General features: G+C 36.0%; 1 protein-coding gene across 4 annotated transcripts in view; it reads right to left on the reverse strand.

Moving 5' to 3' along the window:
- Nucleotides 1-5,015: 5,015 nt before the first annotated feature.
- The window catches only part of Cdk13 (cyclin dependent kinase 13), an 89,167-nt gene continuing 66,917 nt past the window's right edge, over nt 5,016-27,265 (reverse strand). Inside the window, exons 8-15 of one of the 4 annotated variants that reach the window (XM_029547539.1) lie at nt 25,955-26,056; nt 25,783-25,860; nt 17,291-17,407; nt 16,356-16,487; nt 12,335-12,382; nt 10,232-10,437; nt 8,341-8,610; nt 6,480-7,900 (exon numbers count right to left, since the gene is read on the reverse strand). In XM_029547539.1, the coding sequence (XP_029403399.1) occupies nt 7,047-7,900; nt 8,341-8,610; nt 10,232-10,437; nt 12,335-12,382; nt 16,356-16,487; nt 17,291-17,407; nt 25,783-25,860; nt 25,955-26,056 (1,807 nt within the window). In that variant the 3' untranslated portion in view covers nt 6,480-7,046. Of the gene's footprint in view, nt 7,901-8,340; nt 8,791-10,231; nt 10,438-12,334; nt 12,383-16,355; nt 16,488-17,290; nt 17,408-25,782; nt 25,861-25,954; nt 26,057-27,265 lie in introns of all 4 variants that reach the window. The other 3 variants (XM_029547538.1, XM_021216074.1, XM_021216073.1) reach the window with 3 other exon arrangements.

Genomic DNA, 27,265 nt, shown 5'->3' on the forward strand with positions numbered 1-27,265 from the left:
ATGCCCCCTTTCAAAGTTGAATAGAATTATTACTCAACAAAGTAGGAAATATGAAATTGAATAAACACCAAAACCAAATAGTGGAATACTTAGAAAATAAACTATAGATAGAATAGTTTATAGCGAGAGAATGGAAGCAGAATGGGGAATTTAACAAAGAAAATAAGAACAAGGAAAAAAAAATGACAAACAAGAAGTCCCAGCTCACCTAGAGTTTAAGTTAGGGTTATTGGAGCTTATAGTTCAAGAGTAGCCTGGGCAAACACAACTTAAAAGAACAAGAAAGAATAGATCTACCCCTAAAACACCCCAGAGGATATTAATAATATGCTTAAAAACAGATATTAAGTGTATCCTCATGATGCTAAATGTTCATTCAGATACATTGCAGAATATATAAATTTTCAGAAAAGGAAAATTTCCCAAGATTTAGGTTAGAAACAGAACCCTGCCCAAGTGAAGAATACACATGGAAAGAGGAAAACTAAAAGAATTACTTTCAAGGAAACAAGATTGTCAAGTTAGAAATAAAGCGGCTTTAACTTCTTTAATCAACAGTTAATTCTTGGGACATATAGTTTAAATAAAACAGCTTTCCAGTTGTTATTCTGTCAATGAACATGCTAATCAATGCCTGGCTGAGTTAAACACAGATACAGAATCCTAAGTATTTAGTCAATAGTACATAGCAATATTAAATTTTTAAATGGATGGCTTATATCTTATTAGTTGTTATCTATTAGGACATGTAGTGTATATTAAAGGAGAGAATCTATATGAACATAGTTAAAATTTTTAATCTGATCCTATTACTAACACATTAAGTAGTTCATCCCTAATCTGTTTATCCATGAAGTCTAAAACTCTAAAAAAGTTAGACATTCATAAAATCAGAAAAGATAAATCAACTCTATAAACTATTAAAATAACTAGGCAATATGGCTAGATTTTTATTTTTAAATAGTCACTTTCCTATAAAGAGTCATGCTTAAAATGTTACAATAATGGGCCTGGGGAGATGATCAGTGGTTATGAATAAGTACTACTCTTGCAGAGGACCCAAATTTTATTCCCAACACTAACACCAGACAGCTCACAACTGGGAAGCTCACAACTGCCTGTACCTCCAAGGCAATCCAACAGCTGGCCTCTGTGGGCACCTGCACCCATGTGCTAATACCCAAAACCTCACAATACTTACAAGTCATTTCTAAAAGCAACAAAATACAATCTGAAAAAAAAATTAGTATACTGAACAACAAATAAAAATTTGCAATTTACAAGGAACGTAACAAAATACCATCTTACCTTCTAAATGCCAAGCTCACCTTAACAAAGTTTGACTAAGTATATTTTCAACTAAAATGGCTAATGGGTAAAATGACATGGAGAGACAGGAACAGAAAACAGAAAAGGTGAGAAATTTAAAGTTCTCTTTGTTTTGCTTAAATGCAGTCTTTATGTAGCCCAAGATGGCCTCAGGAACTCAAAGTGTTGCTGGGTAACACTGAACTTCTGATCCTCCTGCCTCCACCTAACAAACACTAAGGTTATAGTTGTGCACCACCACATACATTTCATGCCAGAGATCAGGATCAAAGCTGGAGCTTCAGGTATGCTCCATCAAATACGCTATATCCCTAGCTAGTAAAGTTTTGAAGCTCTGTCCTGTAACAAATTATCCAAACAGGTTTTGGATTTTGCTAAGAAGTGGAAATATAATAATAAAAAACCCAAACACAAGTTCCATGAAAAGCACTTTCCTAATGTGCAGGCCTCTGAATTCAACGTCCAGTCTAAAAACAAAAACATGTACACAGTCTAAAAAAATAACATGCACACAGGACAGAAATATCAAGATGGGACATCACAGAAACCTCAGGAGATATTTAAAAGTAGGAGAGAACAAACTGGTCAACAGATGCTGTTGATATAACTAAGTATAGGCTTCAGAAATAGACATCAAACTGAATCATTGCCTCACTGTATCTAACAAAATAAATTCTAGGTATGGGTAGAAACAGAACTCCATATATACTCCTGGAATACCAAGAGTCTCTAAAGACAAACCACAAGGAAAAGATTATTAACTACAGAAAACATTCAAAATTTTGTATAACAAGACATCCAAAGACAGGTACTTTGGAAGACACATAGGTCACCAAGGGCTACCTTCAAAACGATAGAAATAAAACTTTAGACAAGTCAGACTACCAAATAAAGTAATGAAATTCACTAGTAATTAAAGAAACACAAATTTAAAAGACTGTCACCTTACAAACATAAAAAAAAACCCAAAAACCCCTTTCTGTGTTCTTACTCCTAAAGACAACTCTATGAAAGGGGAAAGCATAAAGTTCTAAGCTTTGTGCAACAACCAACACCCTTCCCCATCACCACACAAAAAATAATACATGGCACAGTAAATCATGAGTGGCCTTTTCTAAAGAGTCTGCTTTGAATATACACAAAAGAAAATACAACTTTAAAGGTGCCCTGGAATTCTTACAGAAGCTTATTTATTGACTATCAAATGCCACTTTTCTTTTCCCCTCTTAAAAACAAATGGTCTTTACATTAAACCCGATGTATGATAACATTTTAAAATTCTTGCAAAAGAATGTAATACCTTGGGGCTGGTGAGATGGCTCAGCGGGTAAGAACACTGATTGCACTTCCGAAGGTCCTAAGTTCAAATCCCAGCAACCACATGGTACATGGTGGCTCACAACCACCGGTAATAAGATCTGATGCCCTCTTCTGGTGTGTCTGAGTCAGCTAGAGGGTACTTACATGTAATAATAAATAAGTCTTCTACCTTATAACAAGCTGATGCGGTGGGGGGCGGTAAGAGATGATTTACTGCGTGTCCCCATTTTAATAGAATGAGAACTAGAAACTTACAGTGAGTTGAGACCTATAGTATACCCTTACTACTATGATCAAAATTTTGTTTGCTTCCATCTTCAGGTGACCATGAAATAGCTTACTATTAGTAACTTCTAGTAATCTAAGAAAAATCGCTGGAGAAGGCCTTTGGTAAATGGCAGGCTTATAAAATGATTTCTAATGAGAGAACTATCTGAATACGGTGCTAACCGGAAATGACATTTTAATGACTTGGTCTCACAATTACTGAATGTGGCCTGTAGAAAATACACAAGCACCTTTTAGTAACTGCAAATATGAAATGCATCTGCTGCCACCTTCTTGTTTCCTAAGTGAATTTTTTTCTGTTTTTTTCTATAGTCAGAAACAGGCTTTTCTTGTTTTTGCTTGTTCAAACAGGTGTCACTAACTCTGGCTGGCCTCCAATCTCAATAGGTAAAACACCCTAGCCTCAAACTTCTTGCCTCTGCCTCTCAAGTGTTAGGAATGCAGTGTGCCTGGCATACAAGTTTTTAGGATTTTTGAGTGTGTTAGGGATTAAACCTGGGTGTTATACATGCTAGGCAAATATTCACTGAGCTAGCTCTAGCCCTTGAAAAGTTACTATTAGTCCAAATTATTAACAGTTTTCCTAGTCATAAGTTGGTATTGCATAGGCATGGTAATAGGTCCCTGTAATCCTAACAGTTGGGAGAATTAGGAGCCAGTGAGTACAAGGCCAGCCTGAGCTACATGAAGACCCAAGAAAAAGCAATAAAATTTTAAAAGTGTTTACTGCAGAATTACATGTNGTGTACAAAAACCACATAAGCAATCCAGCTATCAAAAACAAATCGGGGCAATCTCTAAACCTTTCTTCAGCTGTACTGTGGGGGTTAATCATTCCATTTGGGGTTACAAGTAGGTCTGGTTCAGCTTTAAAATACCAAAGCCATATCCCAGACAGTATATTCAAACCTATATTTAAGTTCCACTTCAAACAACCACCTAGTGTGAAAAATAATCAGAGCAGGAGTGGACTCATAACAAATTCACCAAAACCTCACAGACAAACACGTTTCTCTCAAACCTTTGTAATTCTTATGAACTAACAATATTTAAGTAAGTTTGTTTCCATTGGTGAATTCTCTGGTTTTGTTTCCTCATGGAGCCTTATTTCTCCGTTCAAATTTCCATTTATATTCACTTAAGCATAGAATATGCAAACATTTGTTTGAATAGACAAGCTAGACATTAACAAACAAGAAATTCTGCCAGCCTCATCTATATGTGGTTAAATACCCTCGTTGATAAGTCACTGAGTATGTATTTGCTAACAGAAGCGGAAGCTGTTAAACTATCACATCCCACAAACCACTTCATCAATTAACTCCCTAGAATTATTCCTTTAAATTTTCAGTTTACCAACAGGTAACAAAGATTTGAGACGTACCGCATTTTTCATGCAGGAAAAACTGTGAGGCATAAAAACTTCATAGGGGAGCTGGGCGTGGTGGCGCACGCCTTTAATCCCAGCACTCAGGAGGCAGAGGCAGGCGGATTTCTGAGTTCGAGGCCAGCCTGGTCTGTAAAGTGAGTTCCAGGACAGCCAGGGCTATACAGAGAAACCCTGTCTCAAGAAGAAAAAGAAGGAAAAAAAAAAAACTTCATAGGAAGACTGTTTTTTCATAGGTCAATCTTATGTTCATTTTCTTATCTGCAATGTGACTTGATTCTACCCACTTAGAATTTTATTACTTTAAATCTTACTCAAAATACAGACTTTAAGTTAACTAGTGATTTCGCAGTTCTGTTCTTAAACCAAACTCACCAAACTGAATTACCACCTCTCAGCACTGATTAATACTTCATTGATGTGTCAACACGTTGTGAGACATCTTTTCATGTAACACCATCCTGAGTCTGGACTGTCCTGCAATCACTGGCCTCTCTTTACTATGGTTTAATTGGCATCCCCTTTTCTTAAACATAGGATATAGTTACACGGTCTTAGAAAACACACATTATTAGAAGAAATAATTCCAATTTTCTATTTCAAAGCCAATAATTTCCCTGACTTCCCAGCCACTCTCCCAACATGGATATATATCTGAAATGTTTAATTAGAAAAACTATCCAAACACAAGTCAATTTTATATAAAATATTTAATTTTTAAAACACAGACTATTCATGTCACATAAATAGTTTCAATTTTAGGTTAGCTGCTTATGGCCAGCAGATGTACCAAATGTGACTAATAATTTAGATACTGTCACTTATAGGAAAGTCTAAAGCTCTAGGACTCACCATATTAAAATTTCAGACTTGAATACTCTTATTTTGCTAAATTTCAAAACATTTCTTCACTTCCTCTACTGTTTTATTAAGTTGTTAGTACTCTGTATTCAAATAAAAGTAAAATATTTTTTCTTCCATTAATTTTTTTCTTTCACCAACAAAATACCATCAAAAAATAAAATGGTCAACTGAAAACTCATTTTTAATAGGCATAAACTAGAAAATTATCTTTAAAATATTCTGTCAACAAACAATAATGTTTCCTGAATGTTTGTAAATGCAGGGTCACAAATCATATAATGGGCATGAAGCTAAACTGGCTTTCCATAACAATTCTTCCCTATTTAATATTCCAATGGAAAAAGTACTAGAACAATTGCAATTGTCAGTTGGCACACTGTTTCCCAAAGTCTGTAATCTATTAATGATGAAGGAGATGCTGGCTATTTACCTTTGGTTCCTTTCCAGAAATATAGTTTTTTTGTGTGAACGTATAACACAGTGAGATTTGACAGCATTAGAGTTGTTCTTTCTTGGTTGATTCTAATTGAACAGCACTGCTCTAACCCGGCAGAAGTTAGAGTCAATCTCACAAAACTGAAAGGAAGAGGGAAGGTTTTCTGTTTGCTTTACTAAATTAAATCTAGGACATGTTTCTGCTTAAGTTGACATTTTCTTAAAATTATATAACTTATGGTGTTTACCACCCTCCTTCTGTGGACTTTAATACATTTATTATGTATCATATGTGTTTATTTTATGAATCATACATACTTGCTACAAAACTCCTGCCCTCCAAATAGAAACTGGGTCAGTATGGCAGCCAGAAAGAAAGGAGAACTCTAAAATTCTCACTCAGCTACCTTTCAACCACTTAATTGTTCAAAAAAAATGTTTAGTACTTCCCAGAAGTAACAAAAGGTTCTGAGTTCTCCCTTTCTTTTCCTCTTACATCCCTACCAAGAGAAGGTAACAGTGAAAGTTAACACAGCCAAAAGACAGGCAGAAAAGGACAGTGTGACAGGCAGAGGGAATGGACCTAACAACTGACCAAGCAACTCCTAAAAGCGGAGAAGCTCCCTGCCCCTTCAGCACAGTGCAGACTCCCTTAGAAAGACAGTGGTGTGAAGGCTAATTTCATCCGCAGACCTTAAGCTTACCTGTTAAGGCACTTACTCAACCCCTCCCCACCCTACCCATAGTTTTCATATAAAAACCACTATTACATTTGAGTGAATTTTCCTGTGTTATGGTAACCTGAAAAAAACAAAACAAAAATAATGTTGACCATTTTTTTTATATAAAACTTGCATCAAGAGAAAGGTTGTGTTTTATTTTCTGAAATGAGCACAAAGTACACCTTTCACAATAACACTGAAAGCAGGTGCAAAGACTGACAGTGACCTTTGACTAAAGGTAGCTTTGTAAAAAGAAAATACCAAATAAATCAGTGCCCTTTCTGATTGTTGTAAAACTGGAGGGGTGAGGGAAGGGGGAGGTTGTTTACATAAAAGTTGGTCCAAACTTACAAAAAAAAGCACAAGTGTGCATAGTTCAGAAGATCTGCAACAGGGCCATAAAAACATTATGTCCCTAATGTTAGCATCCACTTAAAACTGCAAGAATACAAAATAAAATTGTTAACTAAAATCTGTGACGATGTACAATCAATAGAGCTAGTTTTAAGAACAGCATGAATTTAAGCAAAGATTTTTTTTTGTTGTTTTGTTTTTTTCACTATTGTATGCAAGACCCTTTCCACATAAAAATAAAGCTGTTGTTGAATTAATATTATTCAAGTCTCTTGGATTGCTGCCTGAAATTGCAGCTAGAAAAGTCTTTCCAGATAAAAATGATGTGCCTGAGGAAAAACAGATACTCAGTATGGCAACCCTCTGCCTCGACCTCTGCCAGCTGATGTGCTAATGTGTCCTCTGTATCCTTGTGAGTATCCAGGTCCTTGGGCAGGAGAAGTCCAGGTCTGTCCATGCATGAGGCTAGGGCCACCTGGATTTTCCTGTAAGTTACCACCGTAGTTATAGTTGTGCATCTTTGCTGGCAAGGGATGAGTACTCTCTGGCCCTGTGGAAGGGTCATTGCTGTTTGTGAGGACTGTGATAGGACCATGGCTATATTCAAATCTATGGTCCTTGTCTCCACTAAACAACATGGGACCAGCATTGAGGTAAATGTCTCCATATCCAGCTACTGAACTGGGAAACGACTCAGTAAAGGCAGAAGAAGTTTGAGGTGGACCACCAGAGTGAGATGAAGCAGTACTGTAGTTATCCAGAGACTGAATATCTGAGTTTCCAATGAAACTACGTGCTTCCAATGGTGTAGCAGCGGAGCTACTTCCTAGACCATCGCTGCTAACGTAAGGAGCGGCAGAGAAAGAAGATCCAAAGTTGTCCTTGTAGTCTGAACTGGGCACATATGTGTCTCCTGTGGGATAATCAATACCACCTTCTCTTTTGGGATCATCCTGGGGCTGATGCTGAGCAAGCAGCTGTAAGAGGGCTGCCTTCACTCCAGCATGTGGGTCAGTTAATGAAGAACTAGTGGTAGGAACATGCTGGTTTTCTGTCCGATAATCCAGGTCCTCCTCAGTAACTGGTGGTGGTTCAGGAGGTTCAGGAGGTCGTTGATCAGGAGGCAGAATTCGAGGCCGTTCTGGTTCTGGTGTCAGCTCCAATATCCTCCTGTCTTGGTGCTGGATGAGGTCATCTTGCCCTAAGTAAAATAAAACCAAGAAAGTGTCAAAAGTTACCATGGAAAATGAAATATTCAGAACGGTCATACATTCCACCTTTGACAAAATACCAAAGGATATCTCACAAGCGCTCATGTTACCCACTACTATTTAAATTATTAAAGAAATACACCATTCAACTCCAGACAGTCATACTTAATGCTTGAAGAGCAAGTTTCTACTACAGACACAACATTTATCCTTTTGTACTAAGAATAGAGTTATTGTAAATTTACCTTAGGAAAAAAAGTATAATATTCATAATGGATAATATCATACACGGACAATTTTCTAAACAATCTACTCCAGGAAGTAAACAGAATAGAGAACCACTTCTCACAAGTGACCTGAGAATGTCTTTAGCAACTGTCACTGAGCAGTCAAAGCCATATATAGCAACAGCTCTGAGCCAATCACTCACCAGATCCAGGAGTGCTGGGTTCTGGAGGTGGCCTGAGTTGTAATGGAGCTTCATGTCCTGATCCATTTTCCCTCTCCTCTAGCATGGCATCTTTCTGTTTTGACTGTTGGGCCTTTATTAACTGAGTCAAGAGGACTGCAAATGCACTCTGCACAGCAGCCTGGGCAGCATCAGTTTCCACTTTAGGCTGGATGGTCTGTGAAGGCTGAACTCCTCCCAATGATTTTGAAGACTCCTGTTGTGGTGTTGATGGATCTGTCTGTTTTTCACCTGTTGCCAAAATTCCAGCAGGAAGGTTTATTTTATTTAGCTGCTGTTGAGTCTCAGAGTTTACCTTAATGTTCAACACTTGGACAAAATCAGCCATATTAACACTTGATTTAGATTGTAGTAGGTTTAGAAGAATTGCCAATTCACTGTGGTTTAACGGCTGTCCAGGGCCTGTTATTACTAAAGACAAAATGTATTGATTAGAACTGCCATAATTCACAGTTTTCCCAACCCCCATAACCTCTTCATTACACAATATTAGAATTCCACTTGAGGAAGAGTTATGAAAGCGTGAATGAGCACTTCAGTCTACTGACTGTCATGACATTCAAAATCTAACTACAAGTCAAGACAGACATTAAAACTACATTCTATTTTGGGTAATTCATCTTTAGGAATTTTATTTTATTTATTTATTTATTTTTATTTTTGGTTTTTCGAGACAGGGTTTCTCTGTGTAGCCCTGGCTGTCCTCGAACTCAGAAATCCGCTGCCTCTGCCTCCTGAGTGCTGGGATTAAAGACGTGTGCCACCACGTCCAGCCAGGAATTTATTTTTCAAAAGAAAAAGACTACCACCAGAGCCATGCAGATTTAACCATGAGCTATCACTTTATGAGAGAAATGAACAATGGCAACTGCTAACAGTGCCAGCACTCTCTAAGCATTTGTGGCCTTTATCCTCCCAGCCACTTTATAAGACAATAATATCCATTATCCTAAAAGTGGATAATTTGCCAAGATCCTGGATTCTGAAATTTAATTCTGAATGCAGTCTCTGAATTCTTTATTATGCTATCCCACTATAAAAATGAAGTTAACTGTGCAAATAACTTTTTAGAAATTAAAACTAATATTATACATACTATAATAAAAGTCTTTTTATTCAGATTACTTTCTTTAAAAAACGTTAAAACATTTTCAGTTAGAGAGACCTACACAAACATACATATTGCGTATCAACTCACTACCAGTAAGACACAAGTTAATTTTCTTCCTCCAATACTCAGTTCTTCAGGAAAACTGAAACTCAAATTTTTAAAAGCTGTCAACTAGCCAAACTTAGTGGCACACATCTTTAAACTCAGCCCTTGGGGGGGGCGGGGCAAAGATGGGTGGGTGGTTGTCAGTTTGATACCAAACTACTTATAGAGAGAGTTCTACAACAATTAGGGCTACAAATTGAGACCCTATCTCTAGACAGACAGGTAGATAGATATTAATACAAAAAAGAAACAACTAGGTCTAAATAACAGATTTCAATCTTTTAAAATACAGTCTTAGTAAGAATGATCCATCAATGGGATAAAAAATTCCTTTTGCAGTTTTGGCTATCTCTGTGTTTTCTGTGCCTTAAACAAACACTGAACTAAATCGACTAATGTTAATGAAAGACATCCATGTCCTTGACTCTTGAACTAGAGAAACAGGAAAAAGAAATCTGACCAATCACCACAAATCCATGATCTGAGACTGCTTGTAATGTGAGCTGTGCTGGCACCAACAATAAAGTAATGCCCAGTTCACCTTTTTGCCATAATATGTTTTAAGAGGAGAACAAACACATTCAACACAGGCCACCAAGCAATGTGAACAAAACAGGCCAAAGAAGCATTACTGACCAGGGGCTACATTTGAGTTGCTCTGAGATTTCAACTGTGCGGGTGGCAGCACACCCTGGGGTGTGTTAGTTCTGCTGTCATCTAAGCCCAGAGACAGGTCCTTTCTAGGGGCTTTGATTGTGGAAAGATCATCAGTCATGCCCATCTGTTTCTGTCTTCGTCTCTTTTTACTCCATAATTCATGACAATCTTGCCACAAAGGAAGGCTGAAAAAAACAGATCAACGCTAAATCACAAATGCCAATACAAGAAATACTAATGTTACAATGGACCACGAAAGCCATTCTCCCCTCCCACAAACCATTCTGGAAAGCTTCATACAAACATATAGTGAAATTCCATCATACTTCAGGGTTTTAACTTTAGTTTTAACTTTAATTAACTTTCAATTAGGTGGACTGATTATTTTTCTTTTTATTTGTCCTAATTTTTTATTGTTTAAAATTTTATTCATGCATTAATGTGTTTGAACAAGTACATCCCGAATCTCCCCTCTAAAATTCCTTTCCTATCTCCCCTAAAAATCTCTATTCCCTCCCAATTTCATGTGTTTTCTTTCTTTCTCTCTCTCTCTCTCAAAACTCACTAAGTCAACTTAGTGCTACCAGTATGTGTATGGGTAAGAGGCTACCTGCTGGAATATGAGTATACTCTAAAGGGGCCACATCTCTGAAGAAAAAAGGTGACTCTCCCTTTCCCAGCAGCCGTAACTGCAAATGCCTCCTCAGCTGGGAGTGAGCTTTCATGACTAACTCCTTCCCTCCACACTGGGATTTTGTCTGGCTTGATCCAAAGTGGGCCTTGTGCATACTGTCACAGCTGCTGTGCATGCATATGTACAAGTACCCTAGAGATGAACTATTTTCGTCTTCTGAATAATCAATAAATAATTGTTCATCAAAATTATGAATATATATTAATAAAAGCTATTATACTAACTTTTTAAAACCAACTATAGCACACTGTACACTAAACAAGGATTTTGAAAAAGGATGCAGAAACATGCTATTTGTAGAAGCCAGACATAAATAAAAAGGAGAGTAACATAATAGGCTAGAACACAGGATTCGTACATAACTGTTTAGTAAAATCTTTTCACTTTTTAGTCACATATTTGCTACTATTACCAATTGTTTTGGAAATAAACTGATTCTATAGATGAGTCTCAAGAATAGATACTCCAGGCCCAGAGAGGCTCATTATACTCATCAACAGAATTCTACGTGATTAGTAACTACCAAATTTACCTCTAATTCTATAATAATTTTTCATTTCAATATAATTCTTTAACACTGAACACTAAAAGTAACTTTTTCTGAAAGACAAAAATACTTGATTTACAAATGTTTTCTTTTGATCCCAGTAATAACTTACTACTACTTTTCTCTAGCTTAAAGGTGAGAAAATTAAGGCTTGGAAAGGTTAATAAACTTGCCCAGAATATCTAGATTCTTTTAAGTAATGCCATCTAGCAGTATATACCTGCTGTCCTCAACTTGGATGTTTATCTCAAGAGGTACATAGGACTTTCCAAGAGTGTACCTGAGGTTGTGTAAGGGTTCTGTATTTCCACATGGACCCTTTTCAAAGACTGAACTAGAAGAACACCCTGAATGCTCAAGTAGATAATTCTTCCACAAATACTTTCTCATATTATAAAGGCATATGCAACAGAATGGTTGAATCTTAGCAATATAATATTTATTAAAAAATGTCATTCCACAGGATTACAAAACAGCATGACCTTTGTATAAAATGAAAAACAACTACATTTTTTAAATGTAATTTTTTATGGATACATACAGATGGCAACAGAAAATATATACAAGAATAGGGAAACGGGAATGATGGTTACCTTGGGAAGAAGAGGGCAAGGGAACACGTGGGTAGGAAGAAGGGTTATGATATGATTAAAGTGGGTTATTCTCAAGGTTCTAGCTTTTGCTTGGTAGGCTCATGGCTGCTTATTAACATTTAAAATAACTAATTAAAGTAACTAAAATAATAACAGAGAGCCATGCATGGACCAATGATGAGTGACACAAGGATTATGATTAAACCAAGTCTATGCACCTGAGGTCCGAAAACAAAACAAAGGCATACCTCTCAGCCATCTTACTATGGTGCATTGCCTCAGCGTGTAAAAACCTCCTGGAGTAACAAACAAAGGGATAATTTGAAATATTGATACTGGGAAGCTGTAAGGCATCAAAAACCCTCCAAAAGACTTTCCTTTCTGGGAATGTGTTTGTGTTTTATGATGTGGGCTGTAGCCTCTGTTGGGATGGTGATTTCAAATATTCTACAGTACAGGTTAGGGTAAATAAAATCATTACATCTCCTCCATTCTAACAGACAAGAAATACAATGTTCTTGTGGAAAAGTAAAGAAATCCAGGTAAAGGATTGTTTGTTCCCTCCCACAACTTAAAGAGATTCATTATGAATTACTTTAACACTCATCTTTGAAATATAAACATAACCTTACAATGATCTAAAATGGCAGATTATTTATGCTGATTCTCTAAACAAATTGGGCATGTTCTCCAGATAACCAAAGTATGTGCTTCCGGAAGGTTCAAATGCTGGCTCAGCCACTTATTCGCTATCTTGTCAGACAAGTAAATGGACCTCTGTATCTCAGTTTCTTTTTCTTTAAAAATGAGATGAACAATTATTACCTATTGCCAGGAGACAGAAGTAGTATGTTAATTTTATCAGGGCATCCTTGGTCAAAGCCACTCACACAGTACATACTATATTTGTGTCTGATTATCACTGATCTTCATTCAGTTGTCTAAAAGGTTGTTTATCAAATCATGAAATACTTATTCTAATTATAGATGGTCAGATTACTGTCCAAATGTTTAATGCTTTTTATACTCCTGATAAGGTATAGGCTAGAGGCCTTTTAATTCACATCTTAGTTATATACTTTATAGAATGACACCCCTACTTAGTAGTTACTCTTATATATTAAATAGAGGGCACTAAATGTTTATATAACTTTTAATTTAAATATTGAACCGATGTCATCATAACCTTGACTTGCGTTCTTCAATAATGTATCTAAGAGCATACATTCCATAACAGTTCCACAGAACACCTGAGTGTACTGCTATCTTTACTTTATAATAGAAATGTGCAGTAAAGTGTATCTGATAAAAATTACATCTGAGTTACAGGGCGTTGACAAGAATTACAGTTTATAAGAAAAAAAACAAAACAAAAAAGCCAAAAACTCCACAAGTCTTTTAAGTCATAGCACAAAAAAATGGTAGAACTAGTAAAATAAAATTAAGGACTAATGTCTAAAGGAGCTGCTGGGTCACATGACTTCCTTACTGTCAGAAGACCTGCGGGAGGAAGCTCTTCAAATGTTCTCCTTTTTTGTTGTTTATTGAAATGTGTTTTGTCTGAAAATATGTAACATATATGTGTTTGATACCCACAAAAGTCATCGAATTCCCTGGAACTGGAGATTTTAGATGGTGGTGAACCACCATTTGAGTGCTAGAAACCAAACCCAGGTCCTCTGCAACCAATGATCATAACCATTGAGGAATGGTTCCCTCCCTGATCTCATTTTTTTTTTTTTGCTTAAAAAAAAACAAACAAAACTTTAGATACTTAATGCAGAAGAAGTTCAAAGGCAGTGATATAGCTGTGCACAACTTCTTTCAGTGCATGCTTATTTGCAAGAACACAAAAATAACAAATAAATTATAATTAATGTAGAACTATGTCTCAATGTCTACTAAATAGGACTAGTTCAAAGACGTGAAAATTACTATGAATTATTTATAGGAAAAGATCTCGGTTCTATCACTTCTACTAGACTTCATAGCCAACAAAATTCACTGATGGTTTAAAACACTGAAATATGTACTACTAATGCAGTACCAAGTATCATATATTAATAGTTATAGAAATGTTTTAAAATTAAAGTCCACTTATATACATACCATTGTTTAAGAGAAGTACAACATCACAACTAATGTAATATTAGTTACATCAGAATAAAAATGTAAGAAATAATGAAAGTTCAATAGGGAAAAATAAATTCCCAAATGTTTAACATTTTCTAAGTGAATTTAAAGAACATTCAGATGCCAATGGATACATATACAAGGCTTTAGAAGTTTATATGAAATTAAGCTTGAGACAGCTTTGCAATCCTTTCATGTTCATTAAGTGATGAGAATTAGCAATTATGTCCTCAGTAACAGGACAAAATCATATTATATTCCTCTTGATATATTCTATCAGAACATGTTACCTTGTAGGTATTATTCCTGCACTGAAAAATGTTAATGTAATCTCGATCACAGAAAACCAATCAAATCCAGATTATGCTTTACCAAACAGCTACCTTAGGCTCTTGGCCTTTGTTGGGACTAGAGATTTGGCTTAGCAGAAGCACTTGCCACCAGGTATGTGTATGGCCCTATGTTTGATGTCAACCACCAAAAACAGAAGCCAGTGTCATCAAAACCTTCTCTAAGAGTGAGGAAAGATTGAAGATATATGCTAAGTAGACATATATGTGAGTTCCTAACAAACTGTTCAATCCTGACTCCATAGAAGGTTTGTTTAAAAAAAAAAGTTTTATTGGGCTACTGGGAGACTTAAAGATGTACTATGCGCTACTAGTTTTTATGATGTTTTATGCTGTATAATAGTAGTATGTGTAGTAAGGTTCCAGTTTTTAGAGATTCATGTAACAGCTTAATATTCAACTACTTCAGAAAAAGTCTATAAAGTAATGAAACAAATGTGTCCACATACCAATAATTATTGAATCTAGGTGAAGAATATTCTACATTTCTGTAGAGGTCAAAACTCAAAACCAAAAGTTAAAACCAGTAAAACAAAAACAACAACAACACCTTTGATATGCTACTAGAATCAAGCCACTTGGAGACTACTGATATATCTAAATAAGCAAAACTAAATACTGAATATTAAACATTTAGCTCAACAGTATCTGATCTAGGTGAGGTGGTACACACCTGTAATCTGAGCACTCAAGAGGCATAGACTGGAGGATCTTGAGTTCAAGGCCAGACTGTACTATACAACCCAAACTGAGTCAAAAAGAAAGAAAATAAATTAAAAAAAAAAAAAACAAAAAAACTGAAACTAGTGAATGACTTCTGCATGTCAGATGATAGTTATTTTTTTAACTTTCAAACTACCTCATGGGCCATTTATATATAGTTCAATAAAATCTTAATGACAAACCCTGTGGAAAATATACTCAATACAACTAGAAAGTGGAAGAGCCAGGATTTGAACTTTAAAGCCCATGTTTATTCATGTAAAATATGTAAATTTTATTACAGCAAAGTATTTTATTAGAGAGAGGCTTACTTTTAATGCTGCTGATTATGTTAACAAATACCAAGGAAATCCCTACAAACCTTTAGCCCCTATCATAGAGAAGCAAATGCACAGTCTTCTTCCCAACCGATTCTAAGTTATAGAAGCTCTATGAAGATTTAACAAGCGATTCTAATTCTCCAAACCGCATTTTCCCTTCATGATAAGAATCATTCCAAACATGCTTCTGATCCTAACATTCTTTGAAATAATGATAAGGATTTTCTATTGTGGGAGATGTCACAGCTTATTTTCAGAACTTGTTTCTTGTCAAACTTGACTTCAATTTGAGAACTGGCACCATCCTTTACCATATTTGTATTCTTGGGCAAGTTTTTTAACCTCTTTGAGCCTGCTTCCTCCTCTGTTAAGCAGTGGTAATAATACCTACCGTAGAGGGTTGTACAGATTAAGCTTGACATATAACTCAAAACTCTGGCTAAAGCAGTACCACTAAAAGCTTGGTCTGACGGCCATATTCCACCATAACAGAATTGTTATGGAGGGGAAACTTATCACTACCCAACATCAGCTAAAGAAATGGTAAAGGCTGTTTTTACTGTTCTATGGCTAATTCAACAATAAACAAGCACCTGCATGCTTAATGTGCAAATCATGTAATTTTCTGATGTCTTTCCTAACTATTTCAACTTCAGCATAGAATCATGGATCATGACATCTAATTAACAAAGTTTTCAAAGCTGTCCAGATTATGCAAATCTAAAATGAAAAAAGTCACTTACTCTGGTGGAGGCATTTTGGAGGGTTCCACGTCTCGTAGGAACTCACACTGAAGAGCCTGCTCCGCAGTGCAGCGCTTACTGGGATCCAAGGCAAGCATGTAATCAAATAAGTCGAGTGCAGCTGCAGGGATGCTAGCACCAGAGGACACAAGAGTCAAGCTCAGTCTTCACACATGCTCTGTGCTTCTATAAGCACTTATTTTACAAATTTGAAAATTAATTTTAAATTACATTCTAAATACCAATTGTTTTACTCTGATTACCTATATATTTAAAGTCCTTATTACTTTATTAACTAATAAATTCTTATTTTAATTTATACAGTAATGCAGATAGATAACTGCAGGTGATATTTTAAAACTAATTTAGTAATCAGTTAAGTATTAATGGTTAAATAATGTATGCAGTATGTAGCACAAGTATCAATTTTCAAAAAGCATTGTTATTTTTATCCAGTGCTGGACTATTTAGCAAACAATATCCTTTATCACTCTATGAGCAATTCATGGTTATAAATTAAAAACTAACAGCCTCCTAAAATAAAGTAAAAACTTAAGCTCAAGTCATAGAAGGCTGTTCCAGTGAAATTTACAACACTATTATTTAAAGTTTTCTTCCTGTAAACAAATAAAACCTAATGGCTCAATCACAGACTTTGAGGTGAAAGGCACTTCATATGCAGCAAAGAGAAACACACAACACAAGGCCCTAGAAGAGCTGCAGTATGTGTCAAGGTGGCACTTAAGATTTCTTAAGAAATGACCTTCTCAGCTGTGTGTGTTGGGGCACACATATGGTCTCAGCACTTATGAGACAGGGAAGGTCACGAGTTCAAAACCATCCTTAGCCACACATACAAAACAAAGAACAAATTTAAACCTTATAATGACTACAAAAAAACATTCAATCCAGATATTCAAGCATCCCTTTCTTACAAAACAAACTCTTCTCTTAACTTCCGCCGATATTGCTTCTTTGGTTTCATGGTGTTGAAATATGGCAGTTTGATTACATCAGGCCACACCGCAGGACATGGACTCCCACATATACGGCTAAATAATACAAAAAAGAAAAAAAAAGAGAAAAAATTTTTATCATTACAAACTACATACAAAAACTAATAAATATAATTTTTTAAACATCAATCAGTTCTTAAGAACATAAAAGCTTTGATACAATATTATGAGAAATTTAAATACTTTAGTCTTCACAATTTAATTTGAAAATTCCCAAATGTCACACATATACAATGAATCTCCTAAAGAACATTTCTATTACGTAAAATCTTAAAATATAGATAATGTTTACAATATGTGGGCTATATACTACAAATTAAGGAAACAAGTTTAGTTCATGTTCACTCTGGTTTTCGGGTGCTGACACACCCGAAAACAGGCTTTAGTATATAATAAAAATCACAATATTTATATCATTAATAAAACTATCAGTAAGGCTTAACATGTTAAGGCAAAATGTACAACTAGCAATGCCTTATTTTCTGTATACTAGTGTCTTTTCTGCTTAAGACTCAATTTTCAAAACCTCCTCAAACCTCTTAGGAAATGTTGAACTCTCAGAGAATGGGCTCTAATAGGAACAAAACAGGACAACACCTCACACACAGGAGCCTCATCCCTTCCTTCTCAGGCTGTGTTTCTTCCCAGGCTGCTCTTTCATTTCTGTGATTCTGTAGATTCTACGCAGCTGTATCCTTATCACAATCAACCCAACAAGGCTCTCTTCCCCAAAGGCCATGAAGAATAAAAATTCCTTCACCTGCTATTTTTTTTCCTTTTAGCACTTGTTTGATCCTTTATATTTTCATTGTATGCCTACCTGTTTCTCTTGGAACCAGGCAAAGTGATACATATTAATAATATAGAATATATTAGAGTAGAGAGATGAAAGACACCTTCAACTTCTGATATAAAAGAAAATTTAAGTGAGAGAGAAATGAAGATTTTTGGTCATAGTTCCAAAGATAAACCATAGCCAGATGAAAAAGAGAGTAAGAGAAATATGTTACAGGGAGAAGAAAAAGAAAACAGGCACAGGCATTAAAATTAGCAAAGAATAGACATGTAACTAAATATATGATTATGGCTAAAATTTATGATGTTCAAGGGAGGTGAGCTGGAAGCACAGACACACAGTTACTAAGTGAAGTTTAACTAGCCTTCTACAAATGCATAATGCAGACAGACTGAAAACAAACTTCAGATTTGAATCCTGTCTTTGGTATCAATTTAAATATACAACTTGGAAATCAGTTCTTTTGTATAAAGTGATAAATATTGCTTCAAAGCCATGAAATAAACTAGTACCTGCCTACAAGAGCTGCAGTGAACATAAATAAGCTAAAGAGTGTCAAGTGTATTATTACATGTACTATTGGAAAGTACGTATTAAAGGTACCAACCAACAGCAGCACACAAGACATCAGAGAAAATCTTGATGTTCTAAATTTAGAAACTTAACATTTCCAGCCTAGAAATAATCTATTTCCCTTAGTTTTATGTATTTTTCCAATAGTTTCGTTTTCTTTTGAATGTTTTTAGACCACTGTATTTTCTAAGCAGTTAATCTGGAAATACTTATATAAGAAGGCTCAAAACTGAAGCTTTACAGATTTACAATACACAGATACATAGCATTGCATTATTTAACAATTCTCAAAGAGCGTTAAAATGCTGATGATGGCATATTATACAGTAATTTTGAATTTACTCTCTGCAAAAGCTGATGAATTTTAGTTTGAGAAACACAAAATACATATTGCTATATATTCACAAACAAACACAAGAATTTCTACACATCTACTACTAAGAATGTATTCAGTGAGCCAGATGTGCTGTATAGAGAGAGCCTGTCTCAGAAAACAAAACAAGAACATGTGTGAACCTTTGTCTTCATCCACATAAAAACAATCTTTATCCCCATTTTGTTGCCTCCAATATTCTCCATTTTTTTATTGTTTCTTTTTATCTCTAATGTAGATCACACCATCTGCCTTATGAAAATATTTGTATATTATGCTGTATTTAAATTTATTCCTACTGCAGATTGAAACCAGAGTGCACTACATGTTAGTCAAGTCTTCTACCACTGAGCTCGACCTCCAGCCTAACTCTCTTGAACAAAGCAAATTATAAACAAATCAATCATTGCAGTATAAATTTTAGAGCAGATTTTTATTACTATTTCTACCCAATAAGTTTTTCACTTTTAATTTGGACACCAACATTTCAGCATAAACCTCAGCTTCTGACTGACATATCACTGCAGATAAAGTAAGACAGGAAGTCTGCACTGGAGCAGACTGACTATATTCATTTCCTTTATTCTTTGGGCGTGTTATTAGTCCTGTTCTAACTATGAAGAGCCAAATTTACAGCATCACAGAACTTAGATCATAAATAAGCAGGAGTCAAGAGGTCTGGTATATGAACTCAGGTCTATCAGACTCCAAGGCCCACCCCCTTTCAGTATTCTTTTGCTGTCTGATACACTCACACTTCTAAGAAAGCTCTGTTTTTCTTAAGTTTCATACCTTAAACAACCTTTAAAAATACTATCAGAATCAAACATGTTTAAATTTATAGAAAATAACTCTTCCTTCTTCACGTTCTCACAAGTCCATCTTGAGATTAACAAATTACAGATGTCTTTGATATGTTTTAACTAAATGGAATCTAAACTGTGAAACTGTTCTTAAGCTGCTATTCTACACGCTACTTGCAATATAACACTTCACCAAGCAGATGGACTGAACTGAGCTGTTCTGCTCATGACTCACTTAATATTCATAAAAACAAATTAAGTACACTTACAGCTAGGGGCCTTAGTGATTTTGAAGAACTTAATTTAGATTTCCACTCAAATGTTACCTTTCCTAATTACACTTACACACACACACACACACACACACACACACACACACACACACACACACAACCTCATCATTTCCTACACCCTTATCTTACCAATTAGTCTTGTCTGTGTCCACTCAGAACCAGAAAATAGAAATGTGGAACTTTCTCTTCTTGGATTTCAAGGCATTCTCAGTATGTTGTAGTAATGCCACACAAACATGCCATCAACAAACATTGTTCATGCTGGTCATAATGGTATATGTTCATAATACCAGCATTTGGGGGGCAGAAAGATTGTCGTAAGCTTGAGGCAACCTGGTCTATAATGTGATTCTAAGGCTAGGTGGGGTGAAATAGTGAGACCCCCCTGTCTCAAACATTTAAACATGAATGCTTAAGCCAAGTGACTTTGATGTGCCCTCCTCTCTATTACACTCTATGGTGAACATCATCTGCTTTACTCTCCAAAGTTCTCGTGTAATTCCACTGGATTGTGACCAAGTAGTTTGTATTCAGTTTTAACAAGCTAGGTTAAGTTCTCCCATTTTTCAAAAAAAGTCCTTTCTGGTTATTTTCTTATTGTTCTACTCCCTTCCTAGATATTTTCACATTTATCTTTACACAGATATAAAAAATAAAATTAAATAAAAATGTGTGCTGTGTGAAAAACCCTTGTTTGGAAATTCTAGCTATGTATGTAAGGAAACACAATGGGACTGGAGAGCTGGCACAGTAGTTAAGTGCACATACTGCTCCTACAACCTATGGCTCACAAACTGTAACTCTAGCACCAGAGGAGCTGACACGGCTGACCTTTCCCAGCATCCACATTCATGTGCACAAACCCAAATACTAAAAATAAACATAAAAAGCAAACCACACTTGATAGGATAAACTGCCAGTTTAAAAGACCCTTTAAAGCCTAGTAATCAAAAATAAACTATGCCTCTCCAACAGTCTTTTTACTGTTTTAAATTTTAATTATGCATATTATATGGACCTATATGTACATTTGTGCACATAAGTATGGTGCCCTGTAGAGATCAGAAGAGGGAATCCTATGCCCTGGAGCTGTAATTACAAGCATTATTATCTGCCTGACATGGGTGCCGGAAACCAAACTCAAGGTCTCTGCAAATGAAGCAAATGTTCTTAACCACTGAGCCACCTCTCCAGCCCCCTCTTCAACAAGCTTTAAAATCTTAAATATATTTAAGATTATTCTACAGTTTTATAGTTCTTCAGTACTTCAGGGGCATATATGTTAGCGATTTTATCAGACCACACTGTATTTTCTAGTTGGTACACATTTATAAAAGCTACTGTTGTCTTTGTAGATTAGTACATGACACATACATCTGAACATGTCATGAGTCTTTTAATCTTGTCATTTTAATCAACCTTTTTGTTCTCAGGCATCTTAGGTGACCATCTGGCACATTCAACATATTCTACTCTATATATAAATGTATGCTGTGTTATACACAAATTGTTTCCAACTATACATATCTCATACTGGTTTACTTTTCTAACACTACTAATTGACTTTTTAAACACTAGTAAATAGCAATATAAGAAAGTGATTGTTCTTTACTTTTTCTTCTAATATTTTACCATTAAACAATATTCTGGCTGTTAGTGATATAAACTTTTACTGTGTTTTATACTCCTTTACACTTAAAGAGCTTATATCCCCAGCAAATGTCTATCCAAATCTATCAAATAAACAGGTTATTGTAGTAAAATGAAAAATTACAGTAATTAAAGCTTCCTTGTATTGTTAGGATGAACCTTATTTCTAATTCATGTTACAAATTTATTTATAACATTTTTCTGTTAGTTCTTTGAAAAGTTCCACCTCTCCTCCACCCATCAGACTCCTGAACCATACAGACAGGAGCATCTTGTCCTCTGAGAGGCTCCACCAAGCAGCTGACTCAGACAGATATAGACATCCACAGCCAAAAAATGGACAGAGCTTGGCGACTCTTATAGAAGAATAGGAGGAAGGATTGCAGGTCTCGAAGGGAATAGGAACTCCACAGGAAAACTTAAGAGTTAACTCATCTGGACTCTCAGAGTCTGAACCACCAACCAAAGAACACACACGAGCTGGACCTAACCTCCCTGCACATATGTACTAGCCGTGACGCTTGGTCTTCACATGGGTCCTGAGCAATTGGCAGGGGCTGTCCCAAAAGCTGGTGTGTCCATGGGACATGGTGTTCTGGGCTGCCTTGTCTCTCTCAGAGGGAGAAGCAGCGCCTAGCCTCACAGAGACTTGAAGTGCCAGGGTAAGGGGGCTACCCAGGGGGACCTCCCAACACACAGCTCAGAGGAAAAGGGAAGGAGGGGATGGGAAGGAATGACCAGAAAGGGAGCAGTGAGCAGGATGTAGAGTGAATAAGTAAAAATTAAAATTATATTTAAAGAAAGAAAGAAAACAAAATATAGAACAGTGACCCCAGAGTCAGGATAGTGATTATCTGAGCAGGGATGGGAAGACTGAAGTTAGGAACCTTTTTCTTAACGTATAAGCCATGGCTGTTGAAAGACTGGACTGTTACATTTGTGAATTGCTTATATTATAGCATTTATTCAGCATTTAAAAAAATACAGTATCATTGACAGGTTTTCCATGTCAACATTTATAGCTTGAAACATCATTTTAAAAACTGTATACATCATTTTTAAGCTCATCGTTTTCCTCATTGATCAGAAACAAGCACAGAACTGCTTTGCTGTGGCTCCATGGAAGGGTTAGATGCTAAGTTCATCAGTACGGCCAAAGACTGACCCAGAAGGCAGGTAGCTAACCTCGGATATACAGGCCTCTTTTCCTGTGGAGATAATGCAAGAGGGAAAGCAGGAAACAGAAGGGAGAGGAGTGGGTCTTCGAGGCTGACCCACATTCTGAAATGCTGACCTCTGTGAGGGCACTGAAGACTTGTCTGCCTTCAGTTTGGCTAAGTTTACATTTTGTTCCTTCCCCCAATCCACTTCTCCCTTACATGAAATTCTCTATTATGCAAACTGAGTATTATAGTTATTTTCTCTTTGTAAAATTCATAAATTAATGATGAGAACAACTACAAAATACAGAGACTGGGGAGTTGGATATACATAAGGATGGGAAGGGATGGGAGGAGGGAGGGAGGGTGTTCCTTTGCATTCTCTGCCAGCATGTCAGAGTAAGGCACCGGTGAATCTCAGGCATACGGCTACTATCACTTTTCTGATATTTAATTAATGTTTGTTGATTATTTAATTTACCGACTTTCTTCAATTTTGAAAAAAAAAAAAAACTTTAAGAAACATACAACTACTGATTTTAGAAATACTTGCAAGAATTGACATACTAACATGCAGGGCCTGGTTCTTCTGAGTATTTTGATAGTAGTATTTTATATATTTAAGCCTTTCTATTGTGTTACAGGATTATTTTTATGAATTAAATAATCTTGTAGTTTTCCCCTTATATGAGATAATTTTTTTCTATCAAAGTCTTCATTTCACTGCATTTCCTTTCTCACTGGTAAGTTATAAGATTAATTTACATAGTGCAGTGGGTAACTCATTCAGACATGAAATTTTGGCTTTATACATGAAGCTCTCCATTTTTGTACTGTAGTACAAAAATTAAGTGTCGTTTATTCCCTGGGCTTTATTTTGCTTCTCTAGTTTGTAACCTGAATGATCCCTATGTTGGTTTCATTTTCTTACTTTCTCTATATAGCCAGGATCTGTTCTGAGAACTGCACTGTTTGGCGGATCACTTAATGTGACCTCTTGTTACAATCAAAAGAGGCAGTTAAACATGAGCTTTGTAATACACAAGACTGAATTGAAGTAAAAATTGAGCTATGACACTTTAATATTTGATCTACTGCCTCCAATTTGTATATGTATGCTTGTCAGTCATGTCCATTTGTTATGGTAGGCATGTACAGAGGACAGTGTGATGAATTAGTCCTCTTGCTCAAACTCATTTCATTAGGCTTCACAGCAACTCTTTACCCACTGAACCATCCCTCCCACCTTCTCTACTGCTCTCTTTTAAATGCAAACTTCATCTTCATTTTTGTATTCTAATTTTATCCTATTTTATTTAGAGCATATATTCTGCTATTTCATTCTTTGGGAATTCTCATTTTTGGTGTCTTCTGACATGTAACTAATGCTTATAAATGTTCAAATTAGCACTGAAAAATTAGGGGAGTGTCAGTTCCTAATGATTCTAGTTCACTTGCCTGTAGTATCAAGAAGGAAAGCTAAAAGCTTGCTGTGTTCCTGGTAAACTTCACCCGTACTAAACAACCTTTATTCTACATACTGGTATTCAGACAGTAACAAAAATGAAATGGACTGAGGCAATCTTCTTATAATTTCATTAAAAGTTCCATATGTAGATTCCCCCGGGGTAAGTCTAGGACATATGCTTTCATTTTATAAGGCAACTAGTTGCCCTGGACTTGGAAGTAGTGTTCATTCTGGATGAGGTACTTCTGACTGTAGATATGTTACCCCAGAGAAGAGGCTCTAACACACTTTTGTTTGTTTGCTGTGCTCTACAGCAAAAGATCTAGCCACTAAAAAAAGAACTAAAAAAAAGTTTGGGACCTTTTCTGGAGGGGTAGATGCCTAAAGCGTAGCCAAGCTCTAGGACTGTAATGAACTTCCTCACAGGCAGAATATCCACTCATAGAACTTTCTTCTTTGAATAAAGTGCTTTCTAGATGGTATCTTTCAGATTTCTAAGATGAAGTTAGGAATCCTTCTCTGGGTCCTGTCTGTTGCTTTATATTTATTTTGTTCAGTTAAAAAAGGGAAATGATATAAATTTGTGTCTCCTTCCAAATTTTCTACCAAAATTACCTTATTCTCATTTTGAAATTTTCATGCAATCTTGTATGTTGTACATTTACATTGTTATTGAGAAAACCAAACTCCTTTAAAAAAAAAAAAAAAAAGTAGTCTGATGAGATGACTTATACTTGTAATCCCAACACGGGGAGACTTCTGAGAGTTCAAGGTTAGTCCGGGCTACAATGTGAAATCCTATCTTGACAGAAAAAGGAACAGACAAAAGAAAAGAAGAAAAACGGCAAACAGAAAAGAATACTCTTAAATGCAATCTGAAGAGAAAATTAACTGCTTGTAAGCTATATCCTAAGAGCCTACCAAAAAAATGGCATATGCTGATAAGCATACACATACATTCTAGTATGTGTAGTTTACATGTAAACTTATCATATGTGTACAAAAAAGGTATTTAATCATGCAGCATTCTCTCCTATCATTATACGCTTCCTTCTCAGTCCTATGAGAGACTAAGTTCTTTGACGTAACCCATGTCACCAAAGTAAGTAACATCAAAAATCAAAGAAAAAATAAAACATCTTTAAGATCCTTAATTTTACTGGAATGAGTATCATAGCGTTGCACTCTAGTTTGTCCTCCGTTTAGTAGTCACTAAAGACAAGAGTTTGAAATGAGTTCAATACCTGTGGAGCATGACATCATCCATTCCCAAAAAAATGTCACCAGCAGCTTACCTTATTAGCTCTAGCTGTGCAAGCTCCTGGTTTGCTTGAAATATAGGTTTTTTAGTGAAGAGTTCACCAAGGATACACCTAATGGAGAAAAGGAGCACCATTATTATCTAAATTTTCTCATTTTAATTCACTAACAGAACTTTTTAGTACTCTAAGAAAATGTCCATCTTACCCACAACTCCATACATCAATGGCTGGTGTATATCGTTCTTCTCCCAAGAGCAGTTCAGGTGGACGATACCACAAAGTAATGACCTTGTTAGTATATGGGCGACTAAGACAAAAACAAAAAGAAAAATCACAGGACTCTTTAAAGTTAGCATTTGCTGTATTAAGAGATTCTCTCAATAATACTACTTTGGAATCCCAAAGACTGAACCACCAACCAAAGAGCTAGCAATGGACTAGACCTAGGCACCCCTCACATATGTAGGAGATGTGTGGCTTATTCTTCATGTGGATTGAATAACTGAAGAGAGGGCGTGTCCCTGAATCTGTTGCCTGTCTGTGGATCTGGTTCCCCTAACTTGGCTTCCTTGCTGGGCCTCAGAGGAAGAAAATACACCTAGTCCTGACAGGGTTCCCCCTTCTCAGAAAAGGGTATGTGGGAAAGGGGGAAGAGCTGTAGTAGTGTGGGACAGGGAGGGGGGGGGCAAATATTGGAATGTAAAGTGAATAAATAATGAATGGAAAAAATACTATTTTGTATAATCAAAGTAATCTGATCATTCGGATTCCGATTACCTAAGGTATTTAACACACAATCATAAGATGCATGGGCAAGCAGCAGTAATTCCCTGAACATGTGAATATAAAAATAAGCAGTTAGCTGCTAACTGTAATTTGGTCAGAGAAGTCACTCATCAACTCAGTTACTAAGTAATGTTTTTTCATTTCCATAAAAACTTTAAAAATTAGTAATTCATAAAAGAACAGCTGCAGAAAAACAATGTAGTTCAAACTGAGATTACCTAATACAATGACTTGTTTTGTTTTGGGTCTGAGGAGTGAATTGAAGAACACTCATGTGCTAGGCAAGTGCTTTACCTGAGTCCCTAACAAAAGTTTGCTGTTTGTTGATGAGATAGGGTCTTGATGTGAAGACCAGGCTAGCCTTGAACTCATAGAGATCCTCTTGCCTCTTCCATGTTGCTAGGAATCAAGGTGGGTGCCACCACAGTTGGCCCCTAGCAAAAGTTTTTAATTAGGCATATCTTTGATAATATTTAACACATTTGGATGCACCCTGGTTTGTAAAAATAAAGTAGATGTTAACCGGGGGTTACTTAAATCTAGCCAATTTATAATAACACTAAGTCTGACCATCATCCAGTACAAATTTCAGTTGTTCTCAGCAAAGTTGTTTTTGTTTTTTGTTTTTCAAGACAGGGTTTTTCTGTGTAGCTCTGGCTATCCTGCAACTTGCTCTGTAAACCAGGCTGATCTTGAACTCAAGAGATCCATCTGCTTCTGTCTCCCAAAT

This window comes from Mus pahari, chromosome 16 (genome assembly GCF_900095145.1).
Source record: "Mus pahari chromosome 16, PAHARI_EIJ_v1.1, whole genome shotgun sequence".
NCBI lineage: Eukaryota > Metazoa > Chordata > Mammalia > Rodentia > Muridae > Mus > Mus pahari.